Source organism: Pelophylax lessonae (assembly GCF_965119305.1).
Source record: "Pelophylax lessonae genome assembly, chromosome: 6".
Lineage (NCBI taxonomy): Eukaryota > Metazoa > Chordata > Amphibia > Anura > Ranidae > Pelophylax > Pelophylax lessonae.
In genome coordinates this window covers 187,188,596-187,207,225 of record NC_138773.1, presented here as the reverse complement: position 1 = coordinate 187,207,225, position 18,630 = coordinate 187,188,596, and the positions used below count along the sequence as shown (strand labels likewise).

Sequence of the window (18,630 nt, the reverse complement as noted above, 5' to 3'; positions counted from 1 at the left end):
GAGACCGAGGTCCGGCGGATATGCCCAGCTGGGGTACAAAGATCCGTTACAATACCCATGCATTAAGCCACTCCTTTGGGGGCAGGGCTACATTAGCATGCAACAAAAAAAACAGACGAAAATTCGTCCTACAATCACATGGTGTGTACAAGGCTTAGGATCCTGGAGATCTATAGAGGCAGGGATTTTAGTGTTAGGGTGGACTTCTACTTGAAGCTTAGCTGTGTGTTTATGTCTAGTAGATGTCTATCTTTTACAAATCTACTTCGTCTTAAGAAAAATTAAGAAAGTTGCTCTATTTAACTGAAAAGGGTTAAACTGTAGCAAATGCACAGATCCTTGAAGATACATTTTGCTACAAATGTTAACACGACGGAGGGACCTGCAGAATGGCGAGGCTCCGGTTATCTATATAACATTAAACTCTTGACCCATCCCCCCCTTCCAAAATGATCAGATGACACATTTTATTTGGAGTCGAATGGCCATAGCAGCCTTTTTATTACAAACCATTAAATACAACATTCACAAGAAAACAAGTCAATGCATACCAAATAAAACCAACCTCAGCTTATGCCCGGTCTAAGGTCTTTGAAGACCTATATACTCAAGATTATCCGGTTGTATCTGCCACCCAATCAAAGGCCTCCAGCTGCAACTACACCGGCTCAGGGAAAATTAACTAGTTACATACTACCAGATACAACCTAATTAATACCCCGATATTACCATTGTATTGTTAGGAAGGGACACCCATACCTCAGATGGGCCCAACCCACAAATTTTTCACAATTCTTTAACCAGCACCGCCTTCAAAGACCCAATAGACCCCCTGCCATAGCACTTGAGCGTGACACCTTACAAACGTATTGCCCCCACAAACCCTGCTAAATACCCTCCTGCAGTTCCAGATGCCACAAATCATTGCTGATGGCATTCAGATGTACGCATGTCTTCTCAGATATTGCCAGGTCCCCATTTCAGGTAAAAAAAAAAAAAACGTTGCTACCTCCTTGTTCACCTTTATCCTGGCTTTGTTGATCTTTTCAACAGTTATAAAATTAATTAGATATCGCATTACTAGGGGTGGCAACCTGAATGCAAGGGGTAAACAAACAAACAATGTGCCACATCCTAATGAAGAATTTTGGAACTAAATGTGAAAATATAGACTTTATAGGCACGTACAGTATCTCACAAAAGCGAGTAAAGCCCTCAGATTTTTGTAAATATTTTATTATATATTTTCATGTGACAACACTTAAGAAATGACACTTTGCTACAATGTAAAGTAGTGAGTGTACAGCTTGTATAACAGTGTAAATTTGCTCTACCCTCCAAATACTGTATCTCAACACACAGCCAACAATGTCTAAACTGCTGGCAACAAAAGTGAAAATGTCCAAATTGGACCCAACTAGCCATTTTCCCTCCCCGGTGTCATGTGACTCGTTAGTTTTACACGGTCTCAGGTGTGAATGGGGAGCAGGTGTGTTAAAATTGGTGTTATCGCTCGCACTCTCTCATACTGGTCACTGGAAGTTCAACATGGCACCTCATGGCAAAGAACTCTATAAAAAGGAGGATCTATAAAAAAAGAATTTTTGCTCTACATAAAGATGGGCTAGGCTATCGGAAGATTGCCAAGACCCTAAAACTGAATAAAAGAGAATAAAAGAATGTAAAAATAAATAAAAAATTTTTTAAATGCGTCCTGTTCCACCATGCTCGCGCACAAAGGCTGTAAACTGTGTTCGCACTGCACATGTGAGGTAGCGCCGCAAACTTAGAGTTACAGGAGAGGTCTGGTGCTAGAATTATTGTTCTTACTATAAACTGGTAACCTGTAAAGGCTACTAAAGTGTCGCCTATAGAGATATTTGGGGACCATAGTTTTACAGGCGTATGCAATTTTAAAGCATGACATGTTCGGTATCCATTTACTCTATGTAACATCTTTTATATTTTACCAAACAATGGGTATTATATGGTGTTTGTGTGCATTGTGTTCATTAAAATGTATTTTTCCAAAAAATGTGCGTTTGAAAAAAAAAATGCGCAAATACTGTGTGACATAAAAAAAATTCCAAAACCCACCATTTTTTTTTCTAGGGCCTCTTCTAGAAAATATAGAATGTTTGGGGGTTTTAAGCATTTTCTAACAAAAAAATGATGGTTTTTACATGTAGGAAAGAAATTTTAGAATTAGTCCAGTAGGCAAGTAAAGTGCAGAACATGGGATGTTCATTGGTAATTTTGAAGTGCAAAGAGTCAATTTTCTCAACCTTACTGAATGTCTGCAATAAAGGCTAGCAAGTAGAGTTGAGCGGACACCTGGATGTCCGTGTTCGGCGGGTTCGGCCGAACTTGAAAAAAAAGTCTGGGTCCGTGTCCCGGACTTTTTCCGAACACCGAACCCCATTGAAGTCAATGGGGACCCGAACTTTCAGGCACTAAAATGGCTCTAAAACACCAATGGAAAGGGCTAGAGTGCTGCAAATGGCAGCAAAATGTAGTTAAGAGCATGGCAAGTGCTCTTAAAAAATCCCCTTTAAATTTGTAATTTTTAAATGGCAGATTAGAACAGCAATCGGTTGTAAAATATAGCTGAACGCTGCACACAACAGACTGATAAAAATAGATTTTTTTTCTCCCTCCTCCTCCTCCTCCTCAGTGGGCTCAAGTGAGGGCAAAAAGATCGTTCACTGCACCAACCCCCACACAGCAAAATCATTGTAGACTGCCCCTGCCTAATCTCTGCAGCCTGTAGCTAAAATGCTCAAATAACTGTCCCTGCCTACACTCCGACCTGTCCCTGCATTCTTTTCGGGCACAATTTTTCACTGTCTGTCCCTAATCAGCCGCAGCCAGCACGTATGATGTGTGCTCTCTCCCTACACTACAGCAGAATGATGGCCACGCTGTGGCTCTCGAACTTATAAAGACATGGGTCACATGCTTCAGATGGCCAATCACAGCTACTAATACATTAGTAGGCATGGTTGTAATGTCGCACACCAGTTAAACGCTTGTTGATTGGCTGTTGAAAGCCCGCCTTGTTGATTGGCTGTTGAAAGCCCGCCATTAAAAGCGCGCCATTACATACAAAACAGGAAATACGATTACCGAACACGGATTTTAAACCCGAACATACAGTAAAGTTTTTGGGTCCGTGTTCGGGTAACAAAAATCCAATTATTCGGTATGAACACGAATAATACAGTCCGTGTTCGCTCAACACTACTAGCAAGCTTACTGAGGAAACATGGAAAATGGAAGTCTATCCAAAGAACTAAACTAGCTTCAACAGAGAGGGGAACAATAAAGTATTTATTTATTTATTTTAGGTTCTTATATAGCGCTGTCAATTTACGCAGCGCTTTACATATACATTGCACATTCACATCAGTCCCTACCCTCAAGGAGCTTACAATCTAAGGTCCCTAACTCACATTCATACATACATAGTAGGGCCAATTTTTTTTATATACAGGATCCAATTAACCTACCAGCATGTCTTTGGAGTGTGGGTGAAAACCGGAGTACCTGGAGGAAACCCACGCAGGCACAGGGAGAACATGCAAACTTCAGGCAGGTAGTGTCGTGGTTAGGATTCGAACCAGCAACCCTCTTGCTGCTAGGTGAAAGTGCTAACCACTACACCACTGTGCCACCCATAAGTATTAAAAACTGAGAAATGCAGTATTAAACAAGTTGTAGTAATACTGAATTGCCTCTAGATATTAGCATCAAGAGACTGATACATTTATAATACAATCCACTGCAAAAGTAATGGATGCACAATAAATGGGACAGGGCAGTGCTATATAAAAATATGGGTAAAAAATAAATTCAGCGAACCCAAACGTAGCAGTAAATCCAAATGACCAGCAGCAGTATATTTTTGATGTGGGAGAATTGGCTGAAATGGAGTAGAAGAATCAATCAGCAGTAGACCGGTTTAATCAGGGATAACAGGTCTAACTTGTATTTTAACTATGTGGATATGGGGGGGTTTGCGGTGACTGTACGTGATATGTCAGGGGGCTTAGGTGCCCACTGCGACTGTACTTTTTTTCTTCTTCATCCTTTAACTACTTCCGGATTGCCAGCAATGTACTGCGGACGGGCGGCCCATACAGACACAGCGAAAATACTGGTAGGACACTGCCCGCTTTTTGGATTTATGGCACGCACATGCACAACCTCCCTGTGTGATTGTACACAGCAGCAATCTGTCAGCAGGTCCCAGCCAATGATTCATGGCCAGTACCTGCTGGTCAGCTTTGTCCAATCACAGCCCAGAGCCCTGTGTCGATTGTCAACTCTCTGTATAGAGGGAACAATCAAAGCAGGGAGAAGAAACAAAGATCTTTAGTATATATCTGCACACATTACACATTGTTAGGTACACAATTAACCCCTTGATTACCCAAGATGTTAACCCCTTCCCAGCCAGTCTCATTAGTACAATGATAGTACATAGTATCATCACCGACCGCTGTAATAATATCACTGGTGATGTCCATGGCAGTCAGTCAGTTCCCAGCCAGTGTCAGAATGCCTGCCGCACTATCACAGTCCCATTATTAGTCGCTGATCACCGCCATTATTAGTAGTATAAAAAAAAAAAAATTCAGTATATATACACACCATAGTTATTGAGATGCTATAACCTTCATGCAAACCAATCAATATACACTTATTGGTATTTTTTTTTTTTTTTTTTTTTTTTATCAAGGACATAGCAGAACTTTGGCCAAAATGTATGAAGAAATTTTATTTTTCAATCTTTTTTAAAATGGCAAGAAATAATAAAAAACCCAGTGGTCCCTACTTTATACTGATCTTTGTAATGAGGGTCAATACAGTCCAGTAAGAGGCTTTAAAATTGGGTGCTGGTGCTCGTGGGGGTTCCTATATTATTCACAGAAGATATGAGTGTCTGGACACTATCTCTGCACTTGCCTTTCCTTTTGGACACGGACATTGGTTATTTGACACGTATTGGCTGCTTTTTTATGCGTTTGTGGGATTAATCTGAGGTTGGCGCTGTATATTACCATTATATATATATATTATATATATATACACATATATATATATATATATATATATATATATATATATATATATATATATATATATATATATATATATATATATATATATATATATATATATATATATATACACACATACATATATACAATGCCAGTGAGGTAAACTCTCTTTGAGGTCTGTAGGAATCTTTAGGGGTAGGCTTCTTACCTTTAGAATTTGTTGTTGCTATACATGCATACAAACTTTGAGCCAATCAAAGGTAACAGACGTATGTGTGGAATACATTTTATTTATTTCCCCCAGTTTATAGAACGTACAAACAGCAACAATGTGGACATACAAAATGTGGGAGAGTATAACCATATGTATTCAATCACTAATCATCTTTTTGTTTGTGTTCCCAAATTACTCAGCAAAATCATTAAGCAGATATGACAAACATTTTGATCAAATGTATTGAATATATTATAACTGTACTATAGCCAAGTTGGTTAAGTGCACTTGTTGATCAATATTACAGTATTTCATATTCATTTTGTAATGTCCATAGACCAGGGGGTGAAGGTGCCATCCTTGTCTCTCGGGATCTGAAACACAACAGAAATGGATTACACTCCAAACTGGAGCAATTTCTAGATTCTAGATACGTTTTCGAGAAAAGTGACATTGTATTGCATCCTTTTTGTGGCTGGACAGAATGTGGTATTTGTTAATAGTTACCCAAACTGAGGTCTACATTTTAGGATTCCCACTGTAGCTTTGAGAGTGACAATTTTTTGTACAATCTTTTCCACATCACTAATTGCATTAATTAATATAATTTTAAAAAGTACACAAATCTGAAAAGAGATCTGAAAGTCTTGCCTGATATAAGCAGTCTGTAGATATAAAAAAAGTTACTAAAGCCACCTCCAATTTGACTGGAGGGCACTCTTATCTATAGGGTAAGACATATGCCATTTGGAAGATCTTTCTCAATAGGGAGCCTAAACTGGACAAGATAGAAAGCTAATGCCTTTTAAAAACTATAAGTGGTAAATATGAACAGTAGACTTCCAAGTTTGGTAGCCAAAACCCATGTGATTAGCAATGTTTTCTATCTTAAGCGCCAATGTTTTTTTCATTCACCTGAAAAATTGCAAGAAGATATATCGGATCTGCATAGATCATAGAATTTATGTACCCAGGAAACCATGGTTCACAAGGTCTATCATCCTCTGCAAACTTAACAAAAGAAGAATCATAAAAATTTACAATTTGCCATTTTTTTCTAGGGATGATCAAACTTTTGAAAAGTTTGGTTCGACCAGAAAACCCGAAATTCCCAAAAGTTCGGTTCGGATTCCAGAACCCCATTGAAATCAATGGGACCCAAACTTCTGGAATCAAAAAACACCATTTTGAAGCCCTAAAACCCAATAAATGCCCCTAAAAAATGCCTAGGGTTCTGGGACTATGATTCAGGCAAAAAAGTTCTTAAAAACTGTTGTTTTTGAGATATATATATATATATGTATACCCCTAACCCAGAATCTGCATAGTGGGATCACCCTGACATGGCAGAGTCAGTTCGCCCTAAACTACACTACGGTCACCCTGACATGACAGAGTCAGTTCACCCTGAACTACACTGCGGTCACCCTGACACTTAAAGCTATCCCTACAAAAACTAGATTTTTGAATCTAACTATAGTGGTATATAGTACCCTAACTACACTGCATATCCCTTTCCTCAGCAACACAAATGCTTACACTCTCTTCCTCAGCTCCTGTATTACAGTGCTAGAGTTTTGGCGGGGCTATGTTATATACTGGGGGGGGCGTATGGGGGGCGTATTCACTCCTCATTGGGCTCTGGACCCTGTAGTCACTCCAATCACATTTTACTGATGTTTCTGGGCCAATCATGGGCTTTTAAACCCCAGTTCCTGTCCCATTGCATTTTGGGCGGTTCTGGTGGCCGAATTCCGAACTTTTACCACAAAAAGTCCGGAATTCGGCCGAATTTCGAACACCCAATGTTCGGGTCGAACCGATGGTCGACCCGAACCGTTCAATCATCCCTAATCGCTACAGGTTATCCCGGCTGCCTGGGCCATCAGATGGGGAAAAGCAATAAATTTCTTCCAAAGCTGACTGGTAACATTTAGGTGTACATTTTGTAATGAGATACAATTGATGCAAAAGAAATGAACAGCATACCATGAAAAGTTGAAAAACCTCTAACTCACAAAAGGTCACAATGAGAAAATTCTTAAATGAGTGTATTAGACAATAAATGTGAATAGTGGATTAAAGGCATCACACACAGTAGAATCTGTGCTTAGAGTGACTGTCGTTAAAATAAAAATGCCCAATTTTGTGCCACCCTGAAAGAATATTAATATTTACCTCTCTTGCTAACATTTTTATTTTAATAACAGTTAATTTAAGCATAGTTAGGTAAGTGCTTTAAGGCTTTAATGAAGAATTTAATTTAAAGAAGAGCAGCAATAGAAGAGATCCTAGTGAATTGTGATCTCTGTGCAACGCAAAAAGTGCTATACTAATAATAATCTAGTACAACTCAACTTATGAATTTTTTTGTACATTTTTCACATTTATTTGAGTATTGGTTTGCTGATTATACATAGCACAAAGTCGATGGATATGGTTATGCTATGTTTCGAATGAATTGCAATACACTAGGTCTCCTCCAATGTTAACATATTTCAAAATGTGCCGCACAACATGATCACTTGCAATACTTTCTCCATATTGTAAATGTCCGTTAGGTAGACATCACTTTCCCATCAGCGCCTCTTTTTAAAAAGCATATACTAATATATGCTTTAAAGAACATGTACCGTATAAAGGTTTGGGTATACAACATTTTCTATGAACAGTAAATAAATTGGCAAAAAAAAAACAAAAAAAAAAAAGAACATTTAAAATTGTACACACTTTAAAATAAAAAAGATACCCTACACCAAAAAATGACACCCTACACTCTGCATGCAACACAAAAAATAAATACACACAAAATGTTTTCATATAGAAAATGTACCATTTTAGTCAACTGGTCTTCACAAGCCATTCTGACTTTCTCTGGAGTTGCAGGGCTATTAAGACTAAAGATCTTGGGCAAGTTCCGTTCTGCACGAACTGAATCCAATGCATCCTTTATGGCAAAAAAGGCAGAACATCCTAAAAACACAGCTGTCTCCCCGACTCCCTGTAAGAAAATTCAGAACAACATCTATATATGAAAATAAAACAGACTCTCTATAAAGAAGGTAAATCAGTAGCTTTATATTTAGGCTAAGGACAGCAAACGCAATGCATTTTTTTTTAATTTAATCTATTTTTAAAAGATAAAACATTTACTACCTATTTACACAGCCAACTAGATGTCCCAAAAAATAATTAATTCTACCAGTTCATCTAATTGTGGTTAGTATGCATTACACTCTTAAAAGACAACACATCTAAAAGGGATAAAATGTGTGTGTGTATGGGCTGCAGTTGGGGAGAGAGCGAGCCTGGCATATATATTTATTACACACACATGTATACATTACACACACATTTTTACATATATTACACACACACACACAAGCAAATTGTAGATATATTATGAAGCAAGACAAAGCTCACCTTTGAGGAGTAAATGGTATAGGGATTTTTAGAGGATGCAAGGAGAGAGACATTAAACTCAATTGGGACATCACGCACTGCTGGTATTTTGTATTTGTCAGGTCCAAGTGTATACATGTCACCTTGTGGTGAATAAAATAATTCCTCTATTGTGTACAGGCCAAGTCCCTGAGTAAATCCACCTTCAATCTAGAGGGAAAAAAATGGAGTTAATGCACATGACACGGCCTAAAAAAAATAAAAGTAGATTTATGCACAATATATAAAATATTAAATGGAGTAAACTGTACATATAGTATTAAAAGGGCACTCCATTTTTGTGGTCTCTAATGGAATTGACAGCCCTTAACAGCCCTTTCCATCTACATCAACCTTGCTCTCCATTCAATGTGACTCCTCTTTTTTAAGTGCTTTACATTTATTTCCATTTATATAGAACAATAGTTTCTGCAACTCAGAATGAGGCATTGGACTGTTTCTATACATGTATATTTAGTAAATATACTAAATACACCATTATAAAAACTTAAGACAAACCAAACCAATATGTTTTTGTAGCTGAAAAGTTCACAAACCTGTCCGATGTCCAATCCTGGATTTATGCTTTCTCCCACATCCACAACCATATCTGTACGAAGATTCTGAGAGAAAGAATAAAATAAAAAATACAATTATATACTAACAACTACAGTCAGTCATTCAGTTTTGGCATTAAATAATTTTATTCGTTTATGAAAGAGCAATTCCAGGTATAGATTTTTTATACATATTTTTACATTGGTCCAGCTTTGACCTACATAACTATGCATATACCATAACTGGACAGTGCCCCTGCAGTAAAACAATGCTACTCCAGTGATCTCCAATTGTTCCAGGTCCCGTACTGAACAGCTGGTCTGCTGCATTCTAAACACACCCTCTGCAGGCTACTGGTGTGTTGTGGCACCACATGTGTGGCATAAGGGAGCTGAGCTTACACTATATCTATGAGAATAGAACATAACCTCTAGCAAGCACCAGTGCTGTCCCAGCTGAGAATATGTGTCAGTTACAATAGACAATATCCTGCACAATATTGAACAGTAGGAATATGTAACATCCAGTGAACCATCAACTCTACATACTGTATTTTCAAAACGGGAACATTAATTCATTGTACAGTCCTCATACTATGTTTCAGCGAGGGAATGCTGCAATCATTTTCAGACAGGTTCACTCCTTTTACTGTGAGTACATATTAGATGCTTCTATCTGTGCTCTGTGAATAGAGGTCCACTTTCCTCTATCTCTTTGTCCTTGTGCTCTGCTAGAGGGCATACCCAATAATGCCTTGCAATAGGCAGGTCACACTTCATGACCTCATTACAGAGTGCATTGCAAAATAAACAGCATCACAGGTCAGTAGATGTAAATAGGCAAAAAAAAAAATGATCACATCAGTACATGAATAAAAAAGGTTGTAGATCCTGGGATTAAGGGATCAGAAAGGAATGTTTCCAGTGCTGGAGCAAATCAGATAATGCTTAATAAGGGTTTTTGTTCCTTTCTCTGAATATACTGCAGGTTTAGGGCTCCAAGGATGCACTTTAAAATGCATTTATGTCCTTCAGTTGGACTTGTGTGGTGTCAAACTCTACATTGTTATTGTTTCTTTTATACCTTATTCAGCCTTATTCAACCTTATTTACCCTATTCAAAAAAAAAAAAACCAGGATCATTTTGATCCAGGGAATTAATCTGATTGCCCTGGGCAGGGGTAATGACAGTCTACCCCTGGATATGGATAAAAAGGATGTGGACACAGTTGCCCACGTGATTCTGCTTTACCTCTTTCCAAAAAATGCAGGAGTTGTACTAAATGGTAGTTACATAGTAGTTATATAGTTTGGATTAAGAGCTCTGTCTGTCGAGTTCCACCTGTGCAAAGAAGTTCAGTTTTTGAACTGGCCCTAATGCGTTTAGATGCCATTTTTGGGGGTAATTGCTGAAGTTGTAAAATTTTACTAAAAATGCACTGGTATGTATGGCTTCTTCCTACACCATGCCACAACAGTTACAGAGCATTATTTTCAAAATAGACCACAGCCTAATGGTTTACTTTTAGATGGTCTTTGTCCCAACTGAAAATCATTGCAAAGTCCTCTGAACAGAGTATGCAGGGTGGGGAGTCACTCCTCTGACCCATTCAGTTGTCATTGTAAAATTTGAGCTTCAGCTATTAAGCTCTGCTTTCATAAAACTAACTATTGAAACTTATATTTTTCAACAGAAGCCTTAGAGCACCAATTTTTGATGTAAATGTATGGAAAATGTGTACATATCTATCCAAGTATGACCTTCTACTGGTATGCCTGTTCTAATAAGAGCAGAGTCCATTAAAACAACAAATGTAAATTCAGCAACAGTTGCTTTAATGCAAACATGCTCAAGTAATACATAAAGGTGCATATGTTTAAATATAGCCTTTATTAAATTAATTCTTAAAATAAAAAAATAAATAAAAAAAAACACAGCAAGAAACATCTGCTGTACCAGATTTTGTTCCCATTTTATTCACTACACATTTGCAATTGCTTTGCAGTACTCAAGAATCATTTTTCAATTATAAGCATTTTCCCTTAAACGACTTCAGAGTTACATGCTGGTTCCCTATGGCTGAAGGACTATTTAGAATAATAAAGTTATTTGCTTAGGCATCTTAGATATCATGTTTTTTATTTTTATATATTTTTTATATTTTTGGTAAGACTTGAAAAAATGCATGCAATACTGAGCAAAAACTTTTTAAAACAAGCAATGAAAAAAATACTGTGGAATCACCACTTAATGTACTGACATTTACCTTTTGAGCACTAAAGGTGTTTAGGGTCCCAGCATAACCCTACTCTTCTGCTTATTGATGCCTCTTCGGCAGCGCTGGAGTGTTTGGCAGACCTTGGCTTTATTTATTCAAAAACAAAGCAATTACATTTTTTACAAACATGTTTCCATTGCTAGACACTGTGCCAAGTTTCAGGTAGCGGTGGTCACCAGAATGAGTAGAAATGACTGAGTTTGTATGGAACAGATTTTCCATACAGCAGATATTAATACTCCCACGTTTAAAGTATTTTTATTTTTAATTTTAGCCCAAGTAGATATATTTAAACTATGGCCTATTTTTCAACAAGCCAGCTTGCCAACGGATATTCATGACCAGCATTCTGCTAAATAAAACTTCCTATACTGTTAGTTTTCCACAAGGAACTCATTTTAGCCACAGAAGTAAATTGAATTCAATTCAATTAACTACTTAGAAACATAGGGCAGTTATATAACTGTGTCATGTGAGTCTTATTGAATCAATTACAATGATGTACATTGTGTACCTCACCAAAATAAAATCAGACAATTTTCCCCATTACCTTGTGGCCTCCAGTTAGACAGTCCAATTCAATCTCAGTACAAGCTGCTCCATAGATAAAATAAGGAGCAATGTTGCCCTCACTTTTTTCCCAGTCCATCTCAGTGTCATATCCTCTAAAAATGGGAAGAAAGTCAGCAATTACTATGTACAGTATATAATAGGCAAGAGAAGTAAAACCTGTATTGAAAAATCAAGCTCAACTAAAAATTCAGAGATATGGTAGAGCCTACCCAATATAGGATTTGTCAAGGTCCCAAGAAACACTTAAGTAAAAACTGGTCATGGAATTATAGAATATAAAGAAATGGTTACTGAAATGGCTTTCATGTTCTGGTTTCATGGTGGTGCAACCATGCAATGAAATGTGGGAGGTTTTGAAGTCTTCTATTTACATTTTTGACTCTATAGCAGAACATGGATCATTTGCCTTAGACATAACGTATATGGACACTGAATGGAGATAATTATTGATAACAGGAATACCAGAACTTGGTTTAGTATTGCTTACTCTATAGTGTCCATTCGAAGGCCCTGGCCTTATTCAGGATAAAAACCTGTTCTCCTCTGTCTTTGCTCATGAATCTGTTTTTTTGAGACATGGGGCTTGATTTAGTAAAGGCAAATAGACTGTTCACTTTGCAAGGGAAGTTGCACTTGCAAGCAAATTTTCCCCCGAGCTTAGAGAATGTGACAAGTTTTATTTTGCAAAGAATACCAACTCATGTGCAAGAAAAATAAAAAAACGGCATTTTTACTAGCACGATTGGATATCAGCAGAGCTTCACCTCCTTCACTAAGGTCTGGGGAAAAGTCCCATGCAATGTGAACAGTTTTATCTGCCTTAATAAATTTTCCCTGGCCAACTAGAACTCATAAAAAATTTGATCATGAAACAGTCTCTGTGGTTAAAGGAGAAACAGCCAAAGTGCAAAAAAGTGCAGAAAACTGTATGAAGTGTCTTCACCGTTATCAATAGGTGTGCCTCCACGCATAAGTGAAACAAGGTGGGGGCTTATCAGATAAATAGGACCAAATAGACCTTACACTCTTTAGGTCACTTAGGCGTATTGGTATAAATGGCAGTCACGATATCCACGATATTGGAATGGATTCAGTGTGTTTCAGCATCCACTGGACATCTCATATCACAACATATATAATCGATGAGTGACCTCACATGGTGACAACACAGACCGGAAAATATCTTCCTCATGAGCTCAACAAAGAAAAAAGACTCAACATAGTATATACCACCGTGTAAAGGGAATTTTAATCTAAAATAGGATCACTTACATATATCCAAGATAAAAGAGCTTGTATAGTACATCAAAAACATCCACACAAAGTCACAGCAACACCTGTAGCAGACCCAATGCGGCGTTTCATCTCATAAGATGTCCTCTCCCCATAAAAGAGACATTTTCTGCAATTTTTTGCACTTTGGCTGTTTCTCCTTTAACCAGAGGCTGTTTCATAGTCAAATTTTTATGCACTTTATATATATATTTATTACATGCACTTTATATATGTGTGTTTACACCATATTGATGCTCTTATCAATTGCAATTGTATTACATGATAAGTATGCACTGTAACACCATTGCACTTTGTTGTTTAACTTTATTAGCATCATTATATGGTACTTTTTTCTAGCACCGCAACATTTGTTTTTGTATATATTGAGAATTGTCTTTCTTTTTTGCTGGCTGCTGATCACTGTTCATTGCTAGCGCGGTATTTCTCTTTACCCAACTAGAACTCATGCCTTCTGATTTGCCTGAATACATTTTCTTAGCACCTGTCCCCACTTTATTCCTTTTTTTTTTTTTGTCCTTTACAATTTTCTATGTGGTTCTTCATAGACATACACAGTAAGTGTGCAGTGTCTTCATTTGTAGTCCATGCTTCTATACTGATCCATAGATTTCTTCTAAGATTTTCCATCACTAACATGAATCCTTTGCTCATCGGTTTGTATTATTGCATCATATTTTTAATCTTTGTTACATTGAGTCTAATTCTAGTATGTATATATAGGCAAAACCTTTTATGTATTGAATAAAATAGGAGAGGGTTAAAACCTCTAACAGGATTTTTTTTTGCGGTCTGTTTTGCTGTGTAACTTTTTCCTTCACTTTCTGTCCTGAAGATGCAAAGTGAGGAAAAGTCCCATGGTAGATAATTGTCACCAGAACATTCATCCACATTGGAAGATTTCCCCATCCACATTGGAAGATTTCCCCTACTGATGACTACTCTAATATTTTGGGTTTTCTCTTCAGTGGAAACATAGACTGCAACCCCCCCCCCCCCCCAAAAAAAACCCCACACACTTGACAGCAGGTCTAACCCTGTCCCACTATATCCAAAACAAATGGAAACTTAGCCTTTACATATGCCAAGTTTAAGGCCCCTTTCACACATGCGGTCCGTTCAGTTCATCAGTTCAGTCAGGTCAAAATGTATCAGTTTTTCATATGTTAATTCATCTGTTTTTTTATCCGTTTTTTTCAATCCGTTTTTTTATATGTTTTTTTTATCCGTTTTTTTTACATCCACTACCATTGCAAAAACGGATGAAAAAACGGATCGTTTGTCCGTTTACATCCGTTTTTCGTCCAATCTGTTTTTTTGACGGATAAAAAAAGAGCATTCATCCGTTCCAAAAAATAGACATTGACGGAAGCGGATGAAAACTGATGTTAACGGATGATCATCCGTTGTCATCCGTTTTTACACAGAGATGCATTGATGTCCGTTTTTCGTTTGTCAACGGATGGATGAAAAATGGACAAACGGACCGTATGTGTGAAAGGGGCCTTAGGGTTTTGTATACTATCTTTTTATTACTATTTTGTATACTATCTTTTTATTACTATTTGTACTCAAGCTTTAGGCTTCTTTCACACGAACGATCCGATCAGATCCGCCTGTCAGTTTTTTAGGTGGATCTGATCGGATCCTCCATGCATCCCTATGGGGCAGCGGATGTCAGCGGAGACATGTCCGCTGACACCCGCTGCCATCCACATCCGATTCTGTCTGTGAAATCCGGACGGATGGAAACCCTATTTTCCATCCGTCCAGGGGATCGAATCAGATGGGATCGGATGAGAGCAGACAGGCGGTCTGCTCTTATCCAATTACCCCCTAGAGAGCAGCAGGGCTCTGACACCTCCCTCTCCGCACACAGTGCGGAGACGGAGCTATCATCAGTCGGCTCAGCGGCATGGAAACTGCACCGCATCTTTCAGTGTGTGAGGTGCCAGTGAAGAGTTAAATGACACCCTGGGCTTTTTCTTAAAGCAGCTTGTTTTTAGTGCGGGTGAGGGAACGTGTGCAATTTACATGCACTTCCACACCCACGTAAACCTAGGCTTAGAAAGCCCTGTGATCTAACAATAAAAAGCAAACCAAGCTCTTTACCAAGTTATCCTCTTCAGTTTGGCCTTTAGCATAATGTGAGCTTGCTGTGCCTGAAGGAGGTAAAGGGTAATGTCTTTGAATGTGTTACCTACTTGTAAAATCCAGTAGCTGATAGACTTAGTCTCTGAGCAAAAGCTTGCTGAACCTGAAAAAAAAAAAAAAAATTGAAAGCCAATTTATTCATGTTTGAAAAGGTCTGGGACCAACAAAAACTTGCAGATGTAAAGCGTAACTGCTATGTGTAATTAAACCCAACTCCATTGAAACCCTTTTCCTAGAGGCATCATTAGGTTTATACTGCTATGTGCAAAGTTTTGAGGTTTCTTCTCCCATCTGGTAAGAGAATAATTAAAACACATTTTAAATAAAGTGGGGAAGGGTTTCTGGGCTCTATTTTTTCGCAAGTTTTGTAGTGTATGTGTAAGGTAGACTTTGTTGGCATTGGGTAGGTTTAAGAAGGCCCGACTTGTGGACAGTCCTCCGAGTAGGTCAGTTCAACTGTTATGGTTGTGGAAGTAGGGAAAGAGTGCAATGCGTGAATAGAAAGATTTGGTAATTACATCCTAGTTAGAGGAACAATAATCACTTTGTTTTATGATTTATTAGTTTATGACAAAACTAGAAATGAGCTTCAAGTTTACTATGGTTTGGAGATAAACCCTGCTCAGTTGCAGTCTGTGCATGCGTTGAATTTAGGGATGAGCTTAGAGTTCCACTCGAACATTGGCTGTTCGCTTGTTCGTCGAATGACGAACAAATGTGCTTCTTCACTGGAAATTTGAGCGCCCGCATCCATAATGCACGGCGCGTGCAGTGCATTATGTGATTGGCCAAAGCATGCACCCTGACCTCCATGCTTTGGCCAATCAAATCATCTCTGCCATGATTGTACAAAGGCAGGCTGCCGTTACCCAATCATGGCTCAGGGGCTAAGTACACGCCCCACACTATATAAAGGCTGCTCGCACAGCAGCCACGTGTAGTGTGACTTTGCGTGCGAGATAGCAAGTAGTTGAGGCAGGGAGAGGATCCTGTTGAGGCAGGGAGAGGAGAGTGATTTGCAGTTTATCAGACAGTGCAGTGCAGTGCAGTCTAATTAGAGACATTGCCAGCAGTGAGTTAGGCAGGGAGAGAGATTTGTGCTTTTTACAAGTTAAGAGATCAGATAGTAAAATATTTAGTAGTGCAGTATATACCATAGACTATATACCCTATATTGATCTCTATCTATATATAAAACAATTGATTAGATATCAGGCCATTCAGTATCTATCGGTCAGTTCAGTGTACCCTATATTGATCTCTATCTATATATAAAACAATTGATTCGATATCAGGCCATATATTGTCTATCAGTCAGCTCAGTACATATCAGCAGTGCATTATATATATATTATATATTGATCAACCAGTATTAAACCCCCCCCCCCCCAAAATCCACATCATGTCCGAAAGGCTGACAAAGGAGAGGCAGATGCTCACAGGCCACGAAAAGAGGGCAAGCAGCCTCTGTGTCCACAGTGAAAAGTGGTGGTCACAGTCGACATGGTGCATCCTCTGCAGGCAGGGCGTGCCCATCCTTTTTGTCCGGTGCTGGCCGTGTTATTTAGCCACAACATGTAGAAGAGTCGGTGGAGTGGATAAATAAGCCGTCCTCATCCTCTGACACCCACGCTCACAATTGTTTGCCTACCACCCCAGCTGCCAAAAGCGGCCCATTCCACAGGCTCCTTCTCGACAGCTACTCCTTCTGTCGCCCCACCATCATGCACGGAGGAGTCACCTGAACTATTCTATCATAGTGTCAGTGACATGCTGCTGGAGGATGTGCAGCAATTTCACAGGTTTATGAAGGGAATAACGTGAGCCTAGAGAGAGTGGGTGACAATGACGGACAGGAAACTAGCAGTCATGTTCCCACAGCTTCAGCATACTCTCAAGTTTGCTCCAGTGATGAGGAGGGAGGGGATGATGAGGTCACTGACTGTGCTTGGATACCCGAGAGGATAGAGGAGGAAAGTGAGGGGGAGGAGGAGGAGGGGGAACAACTCCAACAAGGCAGGATGTGCTCCAGGGGCCACCATAGGAGTAGCCAACCTATTGCATCACAGCACAGAGCTCCACATGGTGCTTCAAACTCCCTGCAGACTTCCAAAAGTTCATTAGTGTGGGCTTTTTTCAGCACATGTGCAGTAGATCGCAGCGTTGCTGTTTGCAACATCTGTCTGAAATGGATCAAGCGTGGCCAGAATACCAGCCGCTTGGGCACATACTTGCTGGACTAGGCATATGACAACCTGCCATGCAGTCCATTGGCAACAGCACCTGAAAGAGCCACAAGATAAAAACAAGCATACTTCACCTTGCTCCTCATCTGGGATTTCTAACCCTACTATGCCTCATATCTTCTCAAATACCTGCATTGAGAGGGATGATGGTATAGCAATGAGTGTCACAGAGACTTGCACCCAATCTGCTAGCAGTACACCACCGCTTGATTTGAGCAGCAGGCAAATTTCACTACCCCAGTTGCTGAACCGTAGAAATAAATAAATACTGTCCCAGCAATCCACATGCTCAGCATCTTAATGCTATCTTGGCCAAATTGCCAGCATTAAAATTGCTGCCTTTTCATCTGGTAGACTCTGCTCCCTTTTGCAAATTTGTGAAATGTGCTGTACCACAGTGGCAGGTACCAAAAAGGCATTTCTTTTCACGTAAGGCCATTCTGGCACTCTACCGTCATGTGGAAGGTCGTGTTTTGGCCTCGTTGGACAGAGCAGCCAGTAGGAAGGCTCATATTACTGCTGACTCTTAGTCCAGCAGGCATGGATAGGGACGTTACATTTCCTTCACGTTCACTGGGTAACTCTGCTGGCAGCTGGGAAGTATTCAGGACAGGGTTCAGTGTTGCAGCTTGTTTTGCCACCAAGCCTCCAAACATCTGGTGCTGGTTCTGTCACATCTGGCTACTCCACCTCTTCTTCCCCCATGTCCTCTTCTGCTCAATTGTCCTCTGAAGCAGCAGTGTTCCCTTAGCATTCAAGGAGCTACGCAAATAGTCAAGCTAAAAGATGCCATGCCATGCTTCAGTTGGT

General features: G+C 39.2%; 1 protein-coding gene across 1 annotated transcript in view; it reads right to left on the bottom strand.

The window, feature by feature from the left end:
* Positions 1-5,576: 5,576 nt before the first annotated feature.
* LOC309557970 (aldehyde oxidase 1-like) overlaps positions 5,577-18,630 on the bottom strand; it is a 159,072-nt gene continuing 146,018 nt past the window's right edge. Inside the window, exons 30-35 of the mRNA XM_082260859.1 lie at positions 15,625-15,677; positions 12,105-12,219; positions 9,276-9,341; positions 8,701-8,889; positions 8,111-8,278; positions 5,577-5,651 (exon numbers count right to left, since the gene is read on the bottom strand). Coding sequence (XP_082116985.1) covers positions 5,595-5,651; positions 8,111-8,278; positions 8,701-8,889; positions 9,276-9,341; positions 12,105-12,219; positions 15,625-15,677 — 648 coding nt within the window. The 3' untranslated portion in view covers positions 5,577-5,594. The remainder of the gene's footprint in view (positions 5,652-8,110; positions 8,279-8,700; positions 8,890-9,275; positions 9,342-12,104; positions 12,220-15,624; positions 15,678-18,630) is intronic.